The sequence below is a fragment of the Hemicordylus capensis genome, chromosome 2 (genome assembly GCF_027244095.1).
Source record: "Hemicordylus capensis ecotype Gifberg chromosome 2, rHemCap1.1.pri, whole genome shotgun sequence".
Lineage (NCBI taxonomy): Eukaryota > Metazoa > Chordata > Lepidosauria > Squamata > Cordylidae > Hemicordylus > Hemicordylus capensis.
The window spans coordinates 35,327,538-35,345,754 of NC_069658.1; the positions used below are offsets into that span (position 1 = coordinate 35,327,538).

The 18,217-nt window shown below is 44.1% G+C and overlaps 1 protein-coding gene across 1 annotated transcript; it reads right to left on the minus strand.

Annotated features, from left to right (window-relative positions):
- Positions 1–3,166: 3,166 nt before the first annotated feature.
- LOC128342071 (granzyme A-like) lies at positions 3,167–17,913 on the minus strand. Its single transcript, XM_053288900.1, has 5 exons — positions 17,785–17,913; positions 11,752–11,920; positions 10,848–10,989; positions 5,905–6,165; positions 3,167–4,294 (listed from the first exon to the last, which is right to left on the minus strand). Exons 2-5 carry the CDS (start codon positions 11,862–11,864, stop codon positions 4,151–4,153), a joined length of 660 nt encoding a protein of 219 aa, XP_053144875.1. The 5' UTR covers positions 11,865–11,920; positions 17,785–17,913; the 3' UTR covers positions 3,167–4,150.
- Positions 17,914–18,217: the final 304 nt, after the last annotated feature.

Sequence of the window (18,217 nt, forward strand, 5' to 3'; positions counted from 1 at the left end):
TGAAAATGTCGAGTCAATGTGCGACAGCTGTGAAAAAGGCCAATTCCATGCTAGGGATCATTAGGAAGGATATTGAAAATAAAACTGCTAATATTATAATGCCCTTATACAAAACTATGGTGGGGCCACACTTGGAGTACTGCGTACAGTTCTGGTCACCACATCAAAAAAGGACATTGTAGAACTGGAAAAGGTGCAGAAGAGGGCAACCAAGATGATCAGGGGCCTAGAGCACCTTTCTTATGAAGCAAGGCTACAACACCTGGGACTTTTAAGTTTAGAAAAAAGACGACTGTGGAGAAACATGATAGAGGTCTATAAAATCATGCATGTTGTGGAGAAAGTGGATAGAGAGAAATTCTTTTCCCTCTCATATAACCCTAGAACCAGGGGTCAGCCTATGAAATTGATTGGCAGGAAATCTAGGACCAGCAAATGGAAGTACTTTTTCCACTTGTGGAATTCTTTGCCACAAGATGTGGTGACAGCCAACAATCAGGACGGCTTTAAGAAGGGTTTGGATAACTTCATGGAGGAGAGGTCTATCAATGGCTACTAGTCGGAGGGCTATAGGCCACTTCCCGCCTCAAAGGCAGGATGCCTCTGAGTACCAGTTGCAGGGGAGTAACAGCAGGAGAGAGGGCATGCCCTCAACTCCTGCCTGTGGCTTCCAGTGGCATCTGGTGGGCCACTGTGTGAAAGAGGATGCTGGACTAGATGGGCCTTGGGCCTGATCTAGCAGGGCTGTTTTTATGTTCTTGTGTTCATGTGCAATCTTATATTGCCCCTCCTGGAAAAAGTCCTGCTGATGCCACTGACAGCAGTACTGTCCTTCCCACTTTCCTTTCTCCAATTGCAAGCCCTTAGTGTTTAGCATTAGTGATGAATGTGGATTGCACCTGTTGTCTGTTGGTATGGAATGCTTTTCATGTATTTTTATTTTGTTTCAATGTCTGTATTAGATTTAAGATAGTAATTTAAGAGAGTGCCTTCTTTGTGATGAACCCTGCTGCCTATTGAGATCTTCTGGAGAGTTACAGTTACAGTTGCTGCCGGATCGTTTGGTGGCGACTCAGGTTTGGGCTTTCTCTGTGGCTGCCTCGGGGCTTTGGAATATGCCTCCTATTGAAATAAGAGCATCTCCTTCTCTGTTTGCTTTTAGGAAGGCCTTCAAGACACACCTGTTTTCTCTGGCTTTCAACTGAAGTTGATTTTAAACACATTAATTTGTTATTTTATGTTGTTTTTACTTTATTGTGAATGTTAGCTGTATTTACTGTGTTTTATATTGTCTTTTAATTTTTGTACACTACCTAGAGATGTACATATCAGGCAGTATTAAAATATGACAAAAAATTATTTTTAAAAAAATGACGATGAACCCTTAGTTTTGTCAATTGCTCTCCCATCAATCAAGAATTGTATTCTAACTCACATCTTCTCATTTGGATGGGCCTGTTTGATCCTACCTTATCTCAAATGTTCCTGTCTTTCTGTAATAATCTTCTTATAATTTTCCTACCCCAATTCTAGGTTCATGGATTAATCAAGAAAAAAGGGGAGAAATTCCCAAAAATGCAGAATAAATGTTATAAACTCATCCAGTATCTGATGCCATTGTGAAAACTGGGCTTTAGAGATAGGACATGGAATCATCTGAAATAAAAAGAGGATTTTTGGTAAGATTATCATTTTTATTAGATGAATTTGTTGCAGCCATGATAACTTTAGAGAATTCCAGTTATGGAGATCTTGTTCAATTATTTGAAAAAGTGGTACATGGTTGATTTCAGTGAGTGAGTTGTCTTCAGTAGGTATCCAAATTCCTAATGACTTCCACTTTTCTTATGCCCATTTGAGTGGTGTCTCAGATTGTAGCTGTAGATTTTCTGCCACTGAAGTTTTATTTATTTGTTTGTTTATTACATTTATAGACCACCCACGCAAGGGCTCTGGGCGATGCACAACAAATTTAAAAAGACATAAAACTAACACTATCTAAAATACACTACTTAAAACAATATTAAAAAAACAATTTAAAACAATTCAAAATCATAAAAAACCAATTAAAATACCCCCCAACAATCTAAAAACCTTGGAAGGCCAGGCCAAATAAATAAGTTTCCAGGGTTCACTTAAAGGCCAACTGCTAGCCTAAACTGCAGATATCTGTCAGGAGGACATTCCATAAGCCAGGAGCAGCTACAGAGAAGGCCCGGTTCTGAGTTGCCACCAGATGTACCAGTGGTAACTGGAGACGGACTTCTCCAGAGAACCTCAACGTGTGATGGGGATCATCCAGAAGAAAGCACTCTCTAAGGTAGCCCAGACCCAAGCTGGGCTATTAAGGATTTACTGCTATTGATGCTAAAACCTGATGCCTTCTTGAAGTCTTCTAAGATACTCCTAATACTCAAAATTTCTTGGTTTGAATTGGCCAAGTATAGAGTGATGCCATCTGCATTGCGACTAATCTTATGCTCTATGTCCTTAATTTTTACTGGTGGTATTATTGCATTTGCCAAAAGTTCGATGGAAAGGGCAAAAAGAAGTGGGAATAATAGGCAGCCTTGTCTAGTCCCCCTCTGAATTTTGAAGTCTTCTGAATATATACCATTAGCCAATACCTTGGCTGTCGGGGTTTCAGATAAAGAATTTATTATTTTTAAAACATTTGGTCCAAATTCAAGTTTGTCCAGTAGGTGTTGTAGGTAATTAGGTTATAGCTTGTCAAAAGCCTTTTCAGCATCCAAAGCCAATACAGTGAGAGGGATTTTTTTTCCTTTTTTGCATAGTGTATAATATTAAGGGTTCTTCTTGTGCTATATAGATTGCAGGGAATCAATAGCAGGGGAAAGTGCATGCCCTCACCTCTTGCCTATGGGCTTCCCAGAGACATCTGGTGGGTCACTGTGCAAAACAAGATGCTAGACTAATTAGGCCTTGAACTTGATCCAACAGGGCTGTTCTTATGTCCTTATGATATTCTGGAGACGGAGTACTCTGCAAACATGCTATTTCAACTTCCCCATCCCTCATCTCTCTCTCACTTTTCTCCCCTCAGCTTTTTAGTTTCTTTTCCTTTTCTTCTTCAGACATTGATTTTTATTCTTAACTTCTTATTCTCTTTCTCAAACGCAATATAAATGAAAGTTATTCACACTACTTGATGTTATTGCCTTTTAATGATTCGTGCAAAATAGGCCTATGCAGTAAAAAGGCTGATGCATCATAATTAGGATACCTAGAGCTGTAGCTATATCTCATAAGCAAACAACTAGTTAGGATTCCTAATTTGGCTGTATTCAGATTCTGGTGATCCAGAACCACAGATGTCAGTTCAGTCCTTTTCATAGTCAGGAATACCACCACTTTCTTTGATGGGTGAAAATTCCCATATGGGGAAAGAAAGAAAAAATCTCTGAAAAACATAACAAAACAAGAACCCCGGGAACTCTGAAATTTGGCATACCAGAATAGCTGGACACTGTGTATTTAATTAGAAGTAAATCTGACCTTCCATTGTTTTTATTTTTTATTTTTTTAAGGAAAGCAGAGAATCACAAAACAAAAGTGATGTAACATCCAAGAATCTCAGGGGAAGTGATGTAATAACAGGGACACTCAGAGGAAATGATGTGAAAACTGGACATTGGCTGCTTTATGTTTATAAAAATAAAGGGGGAAATGCTTGGCTAAGTAGGCGGGCAGAGAGATGCCAGAAGATGGCTTTTGTCATCCACAGCCAAAATTGGGAGAGAGAAAATGTGGACTCTGAAGTGCTCTAAAGTTCCCCAAATGGCATCAGAGAACTCCAACCTGAACTAGATTTCTCTAGGTTGCAATCGATGTATCCCTGACACCCTCCAATCTGGCCCATATCAGGCCATGTCCAACCTTGCACGGTCCTAGAGGTAACCAGTTATTACAGAGCCAATTGACAGAATGTTAGAACAGGAATGGTCAAACTTAGTCTTTTAGTCCTACAGCTGGCCTTGGATATGATATTCTCCCTCTCTTGCCCACCTGTGGAAGTGGAAATCATAGACTAGTTGCTATATATATAACAGTACAGTTACAGAGATGAATGAGGTAAGCATTTTGCACAAACAAGCAAAAACGTTATACTAAGGAGATCAAGAAATAATATCTATGCGTTGTCTTCCATGGTTTTCTTTATCCATGCGATGTAGTCTTTGGTAAGATGAGTATAGACCCCAGGGTATCCTACTTCACCAAAGGAGACAATGCCTCTTTGTTCCCCATCACAAATCAAAGGACCACCGGAGTCACCCTGGGGGGGAAATGTCGGTGGGGGTGGGAAGATATTACTATTTCATGCTAATTTAGCCATAAGCCCCATTCACAAGACCATAAATAAGAGGCTAGAAGACAGTAAACCCAGTTATTTATGCTCATGTGGACCCACAGCAATCCTTCCAACACAGCTTGCTCAGATGTGAGGAGACCAACTTTTCTACCTTGCTCTTTACTGAGATGGCATGAACAGAGGAGCTGTGCCATCACAAAATGTTGACAGACTGGGTGCATTCGCTGTTTCTAGTGGTTCCTGGCAGCAAGCAGCCATCTTTGTAATAGAGCACTGTGGCTTGGGACTGGGGTATCTGTCAGACCACATCCAACCATATGAACCTGCCAGGGCCCTTCGCTTATCATCTCAAGTCCTGCTCGTGGCCCCACCATTGACTGCGACTCCTATACATGCAGGAGGACTGGTCATGCTTCCTGCCCCTTTGTGGCCAATCAGAGAACAGCTGAAGTTGTAATGAGGGTTCCCAGTCTACTTGTAGTGCAATGCATGCTGGGATAACATTTTGGAGTCTCAGAGGACCCAGTTCCCGATTTAACATGGAGATCCTGGCTGCCTGCAGCTTCTGGGTGCAGACTTTGCATACCCAAATGGAGGTTCTGCTCATCATTGGGAAACATGGTAGGAACTCTTTACCTCCTGAATCCTTGCCTAGATGCTTGTGTGAAAGGCTATAAGGCCTTTTTGTGATGCTATAAGGCAACACAAAACTAAAACGCTTTGAAAAATGTAATGCTTGCACCGGTGGCGGCTCTTAAAATGTAATGCTTGCAGCAGTGGTGGGCAGAATGATGATGCCCACCTGGAAATATTTGTCAGCCATTTTACCTTCTCTGTCTGTCTTCTGTAGCAATTTCTAAGTCTATCTCTCTGCCGCCTCTCCCTGTCTGTGCCCTTTCCTTGTCTGCAGCCTGGCCCCAGGGTATACATGTGGTTGGCAACTACACCAGAATTTTGTAAATACCAATAGGAACACACAGAATTATTAGATCTGAATATTAATGAGGCCAGAGCCAATTACAAGGCTTGCCTTTATTTTCAGAAGGTGGTCAGAGCTTAAAATGCACTGAAAACCAATACAAAGGCATCATACTGATTGATTCCTCAGGCAGCCAACCAGAGTGCCCAGAGGGTGGGGAAGACTATTTCACATTTTCAGTAGGTCTGTATGCCATAGTCATTTTAATGAATAGACTACTAAACCAAAGTTTTGGCTGATTAATCAGTGAGGGCTCAATTCTGAACAGTCAGAGCAAACTCTACTTCATTGTGCCACAAGCCAATGGTTCTTTTTTATTCATCGAGGTTACTTGGTTACTATAACAGGACATGAGATAGGACTATTAACTAATAGAGGTTCTTGCTTGTTGAGTTATCTTACACTTTCTTCAGTGTCTCAAGATGACACATATATTGATATTTTGATCAAATGCACATAGTTAAATTTAACTAATTCAGTAACCAACTTTTGAAAAGGCAGATGACTAATCAATTGAGAATTCTTTTAATTGTTTGGCAGCTCCTTCCAACTTTGTCTCTGCAGGGGAGCAGAATTTATAAACAAACACTCTTACCTGAGCAGAATCCTTGCTTCCATTCTCCTCTCCCGCACATAGCAGGTTTTCAGTTATCATATTTCTATAAGGTATCAGATTATTGCAGACTGTTCTATCCACGACAGTGACATTAACTTCACGCAGGGTTTCAGATGGTCTTCTATTGTCTGTTCTTCCCCAGCCAGCAACTAGGCACTTGTTTCCTGCTGGCACATCATCAGAAGTCCTGGGGAGCCTAATGAATTGAACAGTTTTTCCTATCTTGGCATCTTTATCAAGCTGAAGGAATAATAAAGCAGAACATTTGACTCTTATATACAAAAGGGCAGCCACATATTGTGATTCATGCCTCTATTATTACAATAAAAACTCTTATTTAGTATATGATTTTGGTTTCATTTGCAAATGAGAAATATTATTGGCGATTGGTTTTCAGTCATCTTTAAATTTGCACATGTCAATTTTGAGGGAAAGTGCTTTAAAGTAAAGTGAATAAACAGTGTTGGGAGAGTAAGCAAACAGTAACTGGAACTCAAAGATCACCTCATGGAAGTGATTGGTAGAAGGTTCAGGACTGAGAAAAGGAAGCCTTCATGCAGTGCATTCATAAATGACTTTTGGAACTTAGTACCTCAAGATGTGGAGATGTCCACTGTCTTTAATTGATTTTTAGTAAAATGGTATTGGACAATTTTGTTAAGAACATCAATAGGCCCCACAGACCTCTGTGGCAAAGGAAAGGGGCCGAGCAGGTGGAGTTCACTGAGCCAAGTTAGAGCCAGGTTTTTCCTTTCTGTCAAGGAGCTCCAGGTGAGGACCTCCGAGGCAAGAGAGTGGGGCTGAGCATGTGGAATTTACCTACAGATCTCTTCACCTGCACAGCTATTCAACTGTTATGTTCTCTGCATGTGCAACAGTACACTGCCTATCTGTATGCTGCATTTAAGTTGGTCTGCACCCTGGTCCACATTTAGCCTGAATGCTCGTATAGTCATTCTGACAAAAACATGTGAATCAGAATGCACATACAGTACGGATGTGCATGGAAGTGGCAGGGCCCGATTCGAAGGCGGGGGTGGGATAACTTTAAGGGTTGGGGAGGGTGCATACCTCCCTGCCCCCCCATCCGCTCTTTGGACCGGAAGTAGGTGGAAGTAGCTCACTCATGTGCGCACATCAGTGCATGTATGCATGTTGTGCACGCGCCCCATGTGTGCATGTATGTGAGCTACTTCCACCTACTTCTGGTCTGAAGAGCAGCCGGGGCGGCCAGGAGGTACGCTGCTGCCCCGCTGGACTGGTTTTCAAGTGAGCACCAGTGAGGAAAAAGTGGAGGGAGTGGTAAGTGAACCCTTCCCTACCCTTAAAGTTATCCCACCTCCACCTTCAACCCCTTCGAACTGGCCAGTGTTTTAACCTGTTCAGAGGCCCGTAAAAGAGCCCCGGACAGGTTCATGCACAACCCTAACATAGAGCATAATGCCTGAGCAGTGCTACACTGAGAACCTGCTCAGTATACTCCCTCCTCAAGTGTTTCATGACTCTGTGCCGGAGTCATATTATTTAACAAGGTTCTTGAATCATATACTATACCTTAGGTGCTATATTTCCAGTGTAGGAGGCTGCATTGCCAAATACAAAGGATTTGGTTAGATACAGATTTAAGAAAGGCCACAGTACAGCAGAGCAGGGCACAGGAGATAGTAGAATAAACAAACTGGTAAAAGACACAGAGAAGGAACTGCTGACTAAGCTACCAGCAGAGGTGTAGCCACTATTGTGCCAACGGGTTCAAAGAACCCAGGCTTCCATGACCCTGTGGCTGCCCCTGGCACCCCAACCATACCCTCTGCATCTGAATCTGGCTCCATTTTTGAGAAATTTTAACCACCACTGTGTTTCCAGCCTGGCCAGTAACATGTCTCTCTGCCAGCCTTTCTAAGCAGGGAAAGGCACTTCTGGCCCTGCTGCAAATGTGGTGCTGGCCAAAGTTGACTTGCAAATGGAGTGTGTGGCCCCATTTTAGCACAAGGCCATGTGCTCAGCATCTGAAGTCAGACGCAGGGGGCATGGTTTGGGCACAGGGTGCAGCGGGCTGAATTGGGGCCATTGCCTACCAAAAATCTCTTATTCCTTCCTTTAAACAGGCTGCTGGGAGGTTGGAGCTAATTTTGCCAAGAGTGCGCACTCCCTAGTGATCCAGCTCTGGTACCAGAGGTTCAGGTGGCCTCCATGGCTTGGTGTTCCGCGTTCCCTGCTCTGGTAACTTCCTGTTTAGATTATTGCAATGCATTGTACATGGAGTTGTCTTTGAAAAGAGTTTGGAAATTGAAGGACCACAAGATTATTAACTGGGGCTGGGCATTTTGATCATATCACACCAGTGCTTCATCAGCTGCATTGGCTCCCAGTCCATTTCTGGGCCCAATTGAAAATGCTGGGTTTAATCTTTAAAACTCTAAATGGCTTGGTTAAGAGGGAGTGAATGTGGAAATGTTGAAAGGGCAGTGGCTCACATACGTGGCAAATCACCATATATGCTGCAACACAATGTGCATGCAGTTGCACAAGTGTGTTCTTGCAGAAACACCAAAATTGTGCAAACTGAGTTGTGCAATAATACAGCCATTATTTCCAATGGCAGTATGCCACACAAGGTGGTTTTTAAGGTAAAACACCTTGAATGGTTACATACATACATACATATGCCATTTTTGCATCTGTAGAAGAACACACTTGTGCAATTGTCTGCACTTAGTGTTACAACATTGCACTGTACACTGGAAATGCTCTATAGAGGCTCCAGTATGCTGCTGTTATTTTTGACTTGTTCTCTTGCACTCCATTCCCCTTTTCATAACCAGTCCAGTGGTATGAGAGTGAGCTACAGGATCCTGTGTCAGGTCAGGTGGCAGCGGCTGTTGTTGCTAGGGAGAAGGAGGAGGGGAAGCTGAAGTTGGGGTGCTGTGCATGTGTTAGCAGGAGTGGCAGCATTTGATGCCAAGGTCTTGGGCTGTCACTGCTAGACCGACATGGCCCGAACAGTGTCCCTTAAAGCCTACCAAGGCGCATTCTAGATTAGACCCTGAAATGGGGTCAGGACATGCTTCTGAAGTGTGTTTCCACACTTCCTGTGTTGTGACACCGCAGTCCCAACGCTGACCACAGGGTGCTGTTCATATGTCAGATGCCTTGCTTCGAATTTAATCACTGCGATTTAGTGCTATGGTGTCATTTATCCAGCGGAAAGAAGGTGCCGTTTTTCTGGGTCATTAGTTTTCGCAAGACTGCTCCCCCTGCAGCTTTTACGTTTTGACTGCGATTTGCCTGAACAAACCATGTATATCCTTTTAAGTGGCTAATCTAGAAAGTGCCCAACTGAAACAGAGGACTGCAACACTTACAAGTAGTAAGTATGTACTAAATATGGCTTTCCTCATAAGAATGAGCAGCTTAAAATCTTTTATTCAGTGCTTATAAAGTAGTGCATGCATAGAGGGGAAGGGAGTAGGTGTGATTACAATGAACGTCTAGATGTTTTAATATGCATTAATTAAGCCTTATTAAGCGCTACTGTGCTCAAGTTCAACACTGCAATATTGAATTAAGAAAAATGTCATCTACCAAAGTTAACTTTTTATATCTATTTATTAATGGCAAAAGTCCGCTTTTGGACTCTTGAGAGACAGAGGTGGGAGTGAAATTTTATTGTGAAATATGAAATGTTATTGCATTTATTAGACATTGATTCAGAAAATTGCAATTTTTGTTGACTTTTGCACTACTTCAATAAAAGTGCCCCAGGCTGTAAATTGTTTTTAAATGGCCATGTAACCCACCCCCTGACCATTTTTTATCCCCCCAAAAACATTTAGGCTGGTTATGGGTCTGCACACACTGCCTTGATACTGCCTCTCAGAACAAAACTCATTCTGCACACAGATGAAAAAAATTAGAGAGAAAACTGCACAACACCATTTATGCATATTTTGCATTTGTGCAAGAACACCTTTGAGCAATTGTCGTAATGTTAAAACATGAATGGGACTTTGCACAGTATGTGAGCCACTGAATACTGGAAATGCTTTACTGAGTCTCCAGCACTCTGCTGGTTTCCCCGCGACATGTTCTCTACCCCTCCATTCCCCTTTTCATAACCAGTCCCGTGACATGAGAATGAGCCGTGCCAAGTCAGGGGGTGGTGACTGTTGCTGCTCAGAAGAAGGAGGAGGAGGAGACTGAAGTGGGTGTACTGTGCATGTGTGAGCAGGAGGGGCAGCATTTGATGCCGAGGTCTTGGGCTGCCACTGCTAGACGGACATGGCCAGGAACAGTGTCCCTGAAAGCCTACCTATTGAAACAGGGGATTGCAGCACTTGCAAGTAGTCTAGATGTGTCAAGCTTCAGGCTGTAATCTTTCCAGCTAACAGAACTGCTCTCAAGACTGCCAGCCTGGCAAATCAATAAGTCTTATTCCTCTGTTTTTAGGCTTCAGTTAGTTCAGCAGAGAACTGAGGTGCACAAGACCAACTTGACATATAACTGATTCTGCAAATAGTGTCAGTTATATCTCTAATTCTGTACTGGAATTCCCATTTGAATGACTAGTTCTCAGACAATCTTTGAAGTATGTTGCACATTTGATGAGAACAATGTTCATACAGATAAATACCAAATTATAGTTTATCTTGATAACAGTCATCAGTGTGCTCGAGTGCTTAGAGTGTTGGACTAGGACTGGGAAAGCCTTTGTTCAAATCTCTGTTCAGTTATGAAACTCACTGGATGTCTCTGGGCCAGTCACATATGTCTCAGCCTAACCTACTTCACAAGGTTGTGGTTAGAGAGCTTGGAGGGGAGATTTATTTATCTACCATTCTGGGCTCCTCATAGGAAGAGCAGCACAAACATACCAATGAATGGATGAATGAATGAATGAACGGATCACTTTAAACATATACCTTCAAAAGCATAATGTCATTTTCCAATGTCTGTGCATTATAGCCTGGGTAAACAAACACTTGAGTAATTGTACGGATCTGTTTCCCTCTCTCTTCTCTGTTTAATGAATGAGCTCCAAGAACAATTTGGCGGCTTTTACACCTGAAAAATATAAATAACACCAAGAAACTCATCGCACAGTCATTTGCTCTGCACTATACCAAATGTTTGTCTTTACACACCATTTTCATTCTATATTTTTATACAAATATCTCATCATACATTCTAAATGAATGGTCACTATTTATTTTTAGATTACAATAAAATAATAATAATAATAATAATAAAATCTATGGTAAAAGAATAAAAGAAAACAAACGGTGTGCCAAGTCTTCAGGAGTGGTTCATGGAGTGGAGTTGGCATCCCCACCTTGTTAGACCCACCCCGTCCCCTGTGTCAACCAGGCTGTGATGCTGCCCCATCCTCCATGTCACTGGCAATAGTAAGATTCCTTAGCCCACTTGGTCACCAGTCCAAGTTGTACTGGATTTCTTTAACCTCTCAACTTTCTTAAATTCTGTGGGAAGCAGCAGCTGCCAGAATAGCTCTGACTCAGGCATATCATGCTACCAGATGAAAGCTTGCTTCATATCATGCCTAAATGGTCGAGTAGTACTAGGAAGAAGTTGGCTGAAAAGGCTATAGGCCACCTCCAGCCTCAAAGGCAGGATGCCTCAGAGTAACATTTGCAGGGGAGTACCAGCAGAAGAGTGGGCATGCCCTCAACTCCTGCCTGTGGCTTCCAGCAGCATGTGGTGGGCCACTGTGTGAAACAGAATGCTGTACTAGATAGGCCTTGGCCCTGATCCAGCAGGGCTGTTCTTATGTTCTTAATTTCTTAAGAAATATTCCTCCAAACTTACAGAAAGCAATGGGCTGCTGTTAACACCCATTTCCTGTCAATCAGAGTCCCTCCACAGTCTATTATCTTCAAAAATATAGCCGCAGTCCGTTTTTCTCGGGTGATGGCAGCCATATAAGGCCTTGAGTGTGGAAGTGATTCTTTTCCTCCAATTATATCTGCACATTGACCTATGTAGATATAAGTCATCATAATCAGGTTAATCTTATATATCATGCTGAATATCAATTCATTACTTACAGGGGAAAACAGAGTAATTGGGTCAGGGGTGAATATAAATTGTTTGCAAATAGAGGCACACACCTATATGCACACAGAAAAACAGGTTACTGTATTTCCCCATAGTACTTGGCATCAATTCATGGTAAAAGTTCAAACCAACAGCTGAGTTTCTGAGGCCAAATCAAAACTATTTTAGCGCATGGCAGCCACTGCATACAATCACAACAGTGTGGCTAGCGTTCCATTTGGTTGTAAGAGTGGTTAAATGGTCCTCCCTCTTAAATCCGCCCAATGGCAGGGGTATATACCCACCAGGATCACACTCCCTAGGACACAAGGGCTCTCATGTGGCTGCTTCCCCTGAGATTTGTCAGGGTTATTGGCAAAATGGCAAGGTTTATTGATTGATTGTTGAATTTATATACCCCCTTTCATTAAAAACAACCCCAAGGCAGTTGACAAAAGTTTAAAAACATACAATAAAAATGACAATTAAAATATTAAGCTAAAAATATAAAACAAATCTAATTTAAAAACTATAAAATACAAGCATAAAACTATAAATGAGTGAAAACACATAGAAGCAGCAGTAGAAACAGTCATGTAAAAGCCTTGGTACAATCCAAGATTTAAGAAGCTTTCTTAAAACTGTGATGGAGTCTGAGGAGCGAATGGCCACTGGGAGAGCATTCCAAAGTCTGGGGGCAGCAACAGAGAAGGCCCTGTCCTGTGTGCACGTGAACCGTGCTGCCATGTTTTGCACTAGCTGCAGTTTCTGGATATTCTTCAAGGGCAGCCCCACGTAGAGCGCGTTACAGTAATCCAGCCGTAACGTGACTAAGACATGGGTAACCGTGGCCAGATCTTCTCGAGAAAGGGACACAGCTGGCACACTAGCCGAAGCCGTGCAAAGGCACCCTTGGCCACCGCCCCCACCTGAGCTTCCAAGAGCAGAGCCGGGTCCAGTAGTACCCCCAAGCTGCATACTTGCTCCTTCAAGGGGAGTGCAACCCCATCCAGAACCGGTAAAATCTCCTCATCCCGATTGGCTCTCCTACTGACCAACAGTACCTCCGTCTTGTCTGGATTCAATTTCAGTTTATTTGCCCACATCCAACCCATCAGAGCCTCCAGCTCCCATTTCAGGACATCCACCGCCTCCCTAGGATCAGATGACAAGGAGAGATAGAGCTGAGTGCCATCCTCATATTGCTGACAACTCAGTCCAAGTCCCGGGATGAACTCCCCCAGCAGTTTCATGTAGATGTTAAACAGTATGGGGGACAAGACTGAATCTTGCAGGACCCCTCAGGCTAGTGGCCACGGAGTCGAGCAGTAGTCCCCCAGCACCAGCTTCTGGACCCTCCCCCCAAGAAAGGACTGGAACCACTGCAACACAGTACCTCCGATTCCCATACTCAAGAGTCAGCCCAGAAGGATACCATGGTCGATGGTATCGAAAGCTGCCGAGAGGTCCAGCAGAACAAACAGGGACGCACTCCCCTCGTCTAGTTCCCGGCGTAGGTCATCCACTAGAGCGACCAAGGCAGTTTCAGTCCCATACCTGGGGTGGAGGCCAGACTGAAAAGAGGTCCAGATAATCCGTATCATCCAAGACCCTCTGCAGCTGGGATGCCACCACATGCTCTATCACCCTGCCCCAAAAGGGTAGGCTAGAGACCGGTCTATAGTTGTCCAGGTTGGAGGGATCAAGGGAGGGCTTTTTTAGTAGTGGTCTTACCACCGCCTACTTGAGGCACGGTGGCATCCTGCCCTCCCTTAATGAGGCATTAATAGTCACCTCCAACCATCTACCTGTACCCTCCCTGGCAGCTTTTATTAGCCATGAAGGGCAAGGGTCAAGAGCACACGATGTCACCCGCACACTGCCCAGGATCTTGTCCACACCCTCAGGCCGCACCAACTGAAAAGAATCCAACACAACAGGACCAGATGGTACCAGAGGCACGTCTGCCGGAACTGCCAAAACTCTGGAGTCCACATCGGCAGGGATGCAAGTGACTTTATCTGCAAAGTGGCAAGCAAACTGATCGCAACGGGCTGTGGATGATTCATCCCACATTACCTGGGGAGATGTGTGGGGCAATGATTTTACCACACGAAACAGCTCTGTTTGTCTGTACTGAGCAGATGCAATGGAGGTGGATTAAAAATGGTTGGCCACTGGGAAGACCTACAGAGCTTCCAGGGCTGCTGCCACCCCCACCAACACAGGTCCAACATGATGCTGTTTTAAAGCAAGTGGGCTGGAGGAAGGACAGCCATGCCACTGCTGGTAAGCTCCCCCTGACCTATCCATAAAAAAGTCAGCTCCACTCAAGAATATGCCCTAAGGGCCCCCATTTTCTCTGCCTACAAATTGGTCAGAGAGATGAGAGGGTGCTATTGGATCTGCCACTATTGAATCAGCTATTGGACCCCATTCCAATAGTGAGGTCTGGCAATTCTCACAATTAGGGTTGACAAGTCTTAGGGTCATTTGACCTCCAAATATTGATCTCCAAAGTTTAGTCTCCTTTCGGGGCTCTGGGAAAAGGACTTTAAAAAATCTTAAGAGGCCAGAATCATGGATGCAGGTTAACTTCTGCTTGGCTCAAGAGTTTTTGCCAATCACTCCATCCCACTTTCCACTCTGAGACACAGGGCACAGCTAGGTTTTGTGTTGCCTCCCACCCAGTGCCAGTCTGTGCTGTCATAAGTCATTATAAGGTTCCTTCCCATCCCACCACATTCCATCCCTGATCTGCTAGCATCACCCCTTAGTTTCCAGGCTCTGCCCCCTGTCCCCAAGGTCTGAGCTCAAGAAATCTGTCAACTCTTTGGCTAAAAGCTTGCTTCAGTGGTCTTTCCAAATCAAGCCAACAGTTGGCATGGGGAATACATCTGGTGTGGTGATTTCTCATGAGGAGACCCTGGTGTGGTGGTTTCTTGTGAGATTTGGCAGGACTATGGGGAAAATTGCATGACTGGAAATTTTCAGTCAGTTGCATGACTGGAATTTTTCAGTCATTTTCAATCAATTTTCAGAAATCTTCAATCAAAATCTTTCAGTCAAGCAGAGGAGGAGAGGAGAGAGAAAGGGAGAGGGAGAGGAGAGGAGAGTAGAGGCAGCCACCCACCCTGTAAGGGAAAGAAGCCCCCTTTCCCCTAGAGGGCCAGCCTGGTACTGACTGTGATAGGCAATATATAAATTTAACAATAAATAAAAATAAATGGGCCAAGAGGTGCTAAACAGCTAGAACTTTTGCACAGTGGTGGTGGATAGAACTGTTGGAGATGGAGTTCCAGCGCAACGACCTTTTGCACCAACTATCCTAATGACCACTAGGGGCATTGGGAGTAGAGACAGTGAGTAAGGGTCTCACTCACTGTTCTACCAGTCTCTCCTCTATGACCCCTGATCTGACTCTTCTGCACTTCCTGTGCTGAGTCACAATCCTTTCTTTCACAATCCTTAGAGAACAGATGGAAACATCTGTCTCCCTCCTTATCTATTCATTATGTAGTCCTTTAGGTTAGGTTTAGGCTGTCCTATACAAGTGTACTTAACCAATAAATACTTAGTATTTAAATCTACAAGAATAGCTGCAACAACTAAACCATCCTCTGCTACCTACTCTGTAACTGGAGTGTGTGCTCTCTTCCTTAGTGCTCTACTGTTTAACTAGACATGGGGTAAAAATTAACAACCTCCAACAAGAACAGCAGGAACCTCAGAGAAAAACAAGGGTAGCACCCTGCAGGCTTCAGGACCCACACAGAGTCTGATCCAGAGGAGACCCTCCTGAGGGAAGAGCAAGCTGTGCCAAGTGAGAGCCTCAATTCCCATAAAAGTCCCCGAGATCTGGTCGATTGTGAGCAGCCAAAGCTTGTTGCCTCTCCTTCAGAGGCGTAACTAGGGAAAACGGCGCCCGGGGCAAGCACTGAAATTGCGCCCCCCCCCCCCCCGCCGCGCGCCCCACGCCACCCCTGGAAATATGGAAATGTGTCACAGCCATAGTCAAATGTGGGTTGTGGGCTGCATCCGTGCAAGTATACTGGGACAGGAAAAAGGAAACATGAGGCTACAAGGCTCTTTAGAAATATATATTTTAAAGAAATGTCTTGCACACCAACAGCCTAAGTTTGCAGTCCTCATGGCCAGAAAATAAATGCTTTTAAACATAGTAATAGGTTTTGTGTCCCAAAATGGAAAAGACAAGACAGGTATTCAGAGGCGTAACTAGGGGAAATGGCGCCTAGGGCAAGCACTGAAATTGAGCCACTGTCCAAGCAGGAATGATGGGACTTGTAGTCAGCAATATCTGGAAATCCCCGTTAAAAGGAACACTGTACCATGTAGACATGGTTGTTGATCAAAACCTGAAAACATGAGCCATCTCTGTAAAAGACTTAGAACAACAGTCAGGAGTTATGCAAGGATTCCAAGTGTCATTTTCTATGTCTCCTCTCATTCTTTAAAAAGCATGACTTTGTCCTAGAGGATCACCTGCCCAAATAGCCACTAGCAAAATAGGGGAAGAAGAAGGTGGTGGTGGGGGGGGTGTCTATAAACCAGTGAATGATTCCTGCCAGCCTTTGTCTTATGATGACTGTTGGCTCATGATGGGGTATATGTGCATTCACCACACTAGTGCTTACTTTGACACCAAGAGGGAGGAGGATACATTAGTTTGCCACACTAGACAGAAGAATTTGCAACAGGAGCAGATAGCCAAGTTCTGCCAGGGCCAAAACCAGCCCCTGCCAAACTAAGAAATCATTGTAATTTGCCCCTTCCTGTCACAAGCAGTGTGCTGTTCTTTTATTATTGACTCTAACTCTCAGATATCCCAGTCATGGATGGAAAATTCAGGGTCAATTTACAAGAGACACATTTTCTACATGGAAGTTTCTTCTGTGCAGGTGCTGTGCAGAAACCCATGTGTAGTGATCAATACATATGTAACTATTCCGCCAGGGGCATAGCAAGGTTGGAGTGGGCCCAGAGACAGGATTTCAAAATGGGCCCCCAGACCCTCAAAGTCCAGGGCCTCCACACACCCCAGGCCCCCAAGGATTTAAGTCTGATATTTCAAAATAAGTATGCTGCCTGGAAATACATTTCACTGAATACACACATGCACACTTCACAGTATATAGTGATATACATTGAGTACTATATATTTGTGCTACTTTTAATGCCTAGAACACACCAGCAATGCTAATTATTAAAATGGACCCCTTGCTGCAGATTAGCAAAGGATACTTTCAACCATGCAGAGTGAGCCTATGTTTGTTTTCTCAGAATTCTGAACAAATTCAGTAAAGTTTGATTCCAGGAGTCTTTTCACACCAGGCTTTTAAAGCCCTTTAACACACATCTCCTCTGAAATAGAGGTGCTGCATTCACATATTGGCCAGATTTACCCTGAAGTCCCTGCGAGTTATTGCGGAGCAGTTCACACACAAGAAAAATAAAATAAAATAAAATAAAATCACAACACATGCTTCACAGTTCTCACTCAGACCTTCTGGATTGCAAAACAACTTGAACATAAGTGCATTTATGAATGAATGAAAATAAATAAAATATACTTGTTCCAGAAGTGTTTGTAATTTTCTGACATGAAACAAGCCACTTATAGGCCTTTTTAGATAGTTTTTGTTTTTAAAGCCAGCACATTTTCCAGTCTGTTTTAAATTAAATATTCAGAGACTTCTCAGTCTCACCCCACCCCCCCATATCAAAGCCCTATGGCAAGCAGATCCCTATATAGGGGGTAACCACAAAAAGGAGTTCACAGCCTACCTAGCAATAGCTGTTCTGGATGGTCTGGTCTGGGCAGAGGGTCTGCTGCCTGCTTCCTCCTTCCTTGCTTGGGGCCTACTCGAGTTCAGGCTTCAGGGAGGCCTAGTCGGAGGCCTCTCTGGAAGCCCCGCCCACCCACCGATCAGCTGAGAGGCGGGGAGAGAAGAACTCTGCAGTTTGCAGGCTGCTCCGATCTAGGCCTCGCGGATCCTAGGCCGGAGCTGGAGGCAAGTGGCTGAGGGGCCCTGGGGCTGAGCAGGTGGGCAATGGGGTGGGGGTGGCAGGGACTGGTATGGTGCCCCCACCTCAATGGAGCCCGGGGCTTGTGCACCCCCTGCCCCCCCCCAGTTACGCCTATGCTCTCCTTTAGTGAGCCCCTTGGAGGAGCCCTGGGAACCTAGTCCCCAACCCCCACCCCACAGCAGGTCCTCTA

Coding starts and splice junctions, on each gene's coding strand:
- LOC128342071 (XM_053288900.1), bottom strand. CDS start 11,864: ATGGCTGCCATCACCCGAGAAAAACGGACTGCGGCTATATTTTTGAAG. Junction 10,990..11,751: donor ACAGCAGCCCATTGCTTTCT/GTAAGTTTGGAG, acceptor TATATTTTTCAG/GTGTAAAAGCCGCCAAATTG. Junction 4,295..5,904: donor GAAGCAAGGATTCTGCTCAG/GTAAGAGTGTTT, acceptor TTTCCCCCCCAG/GGTGACTCCGGTGGTCCTTT.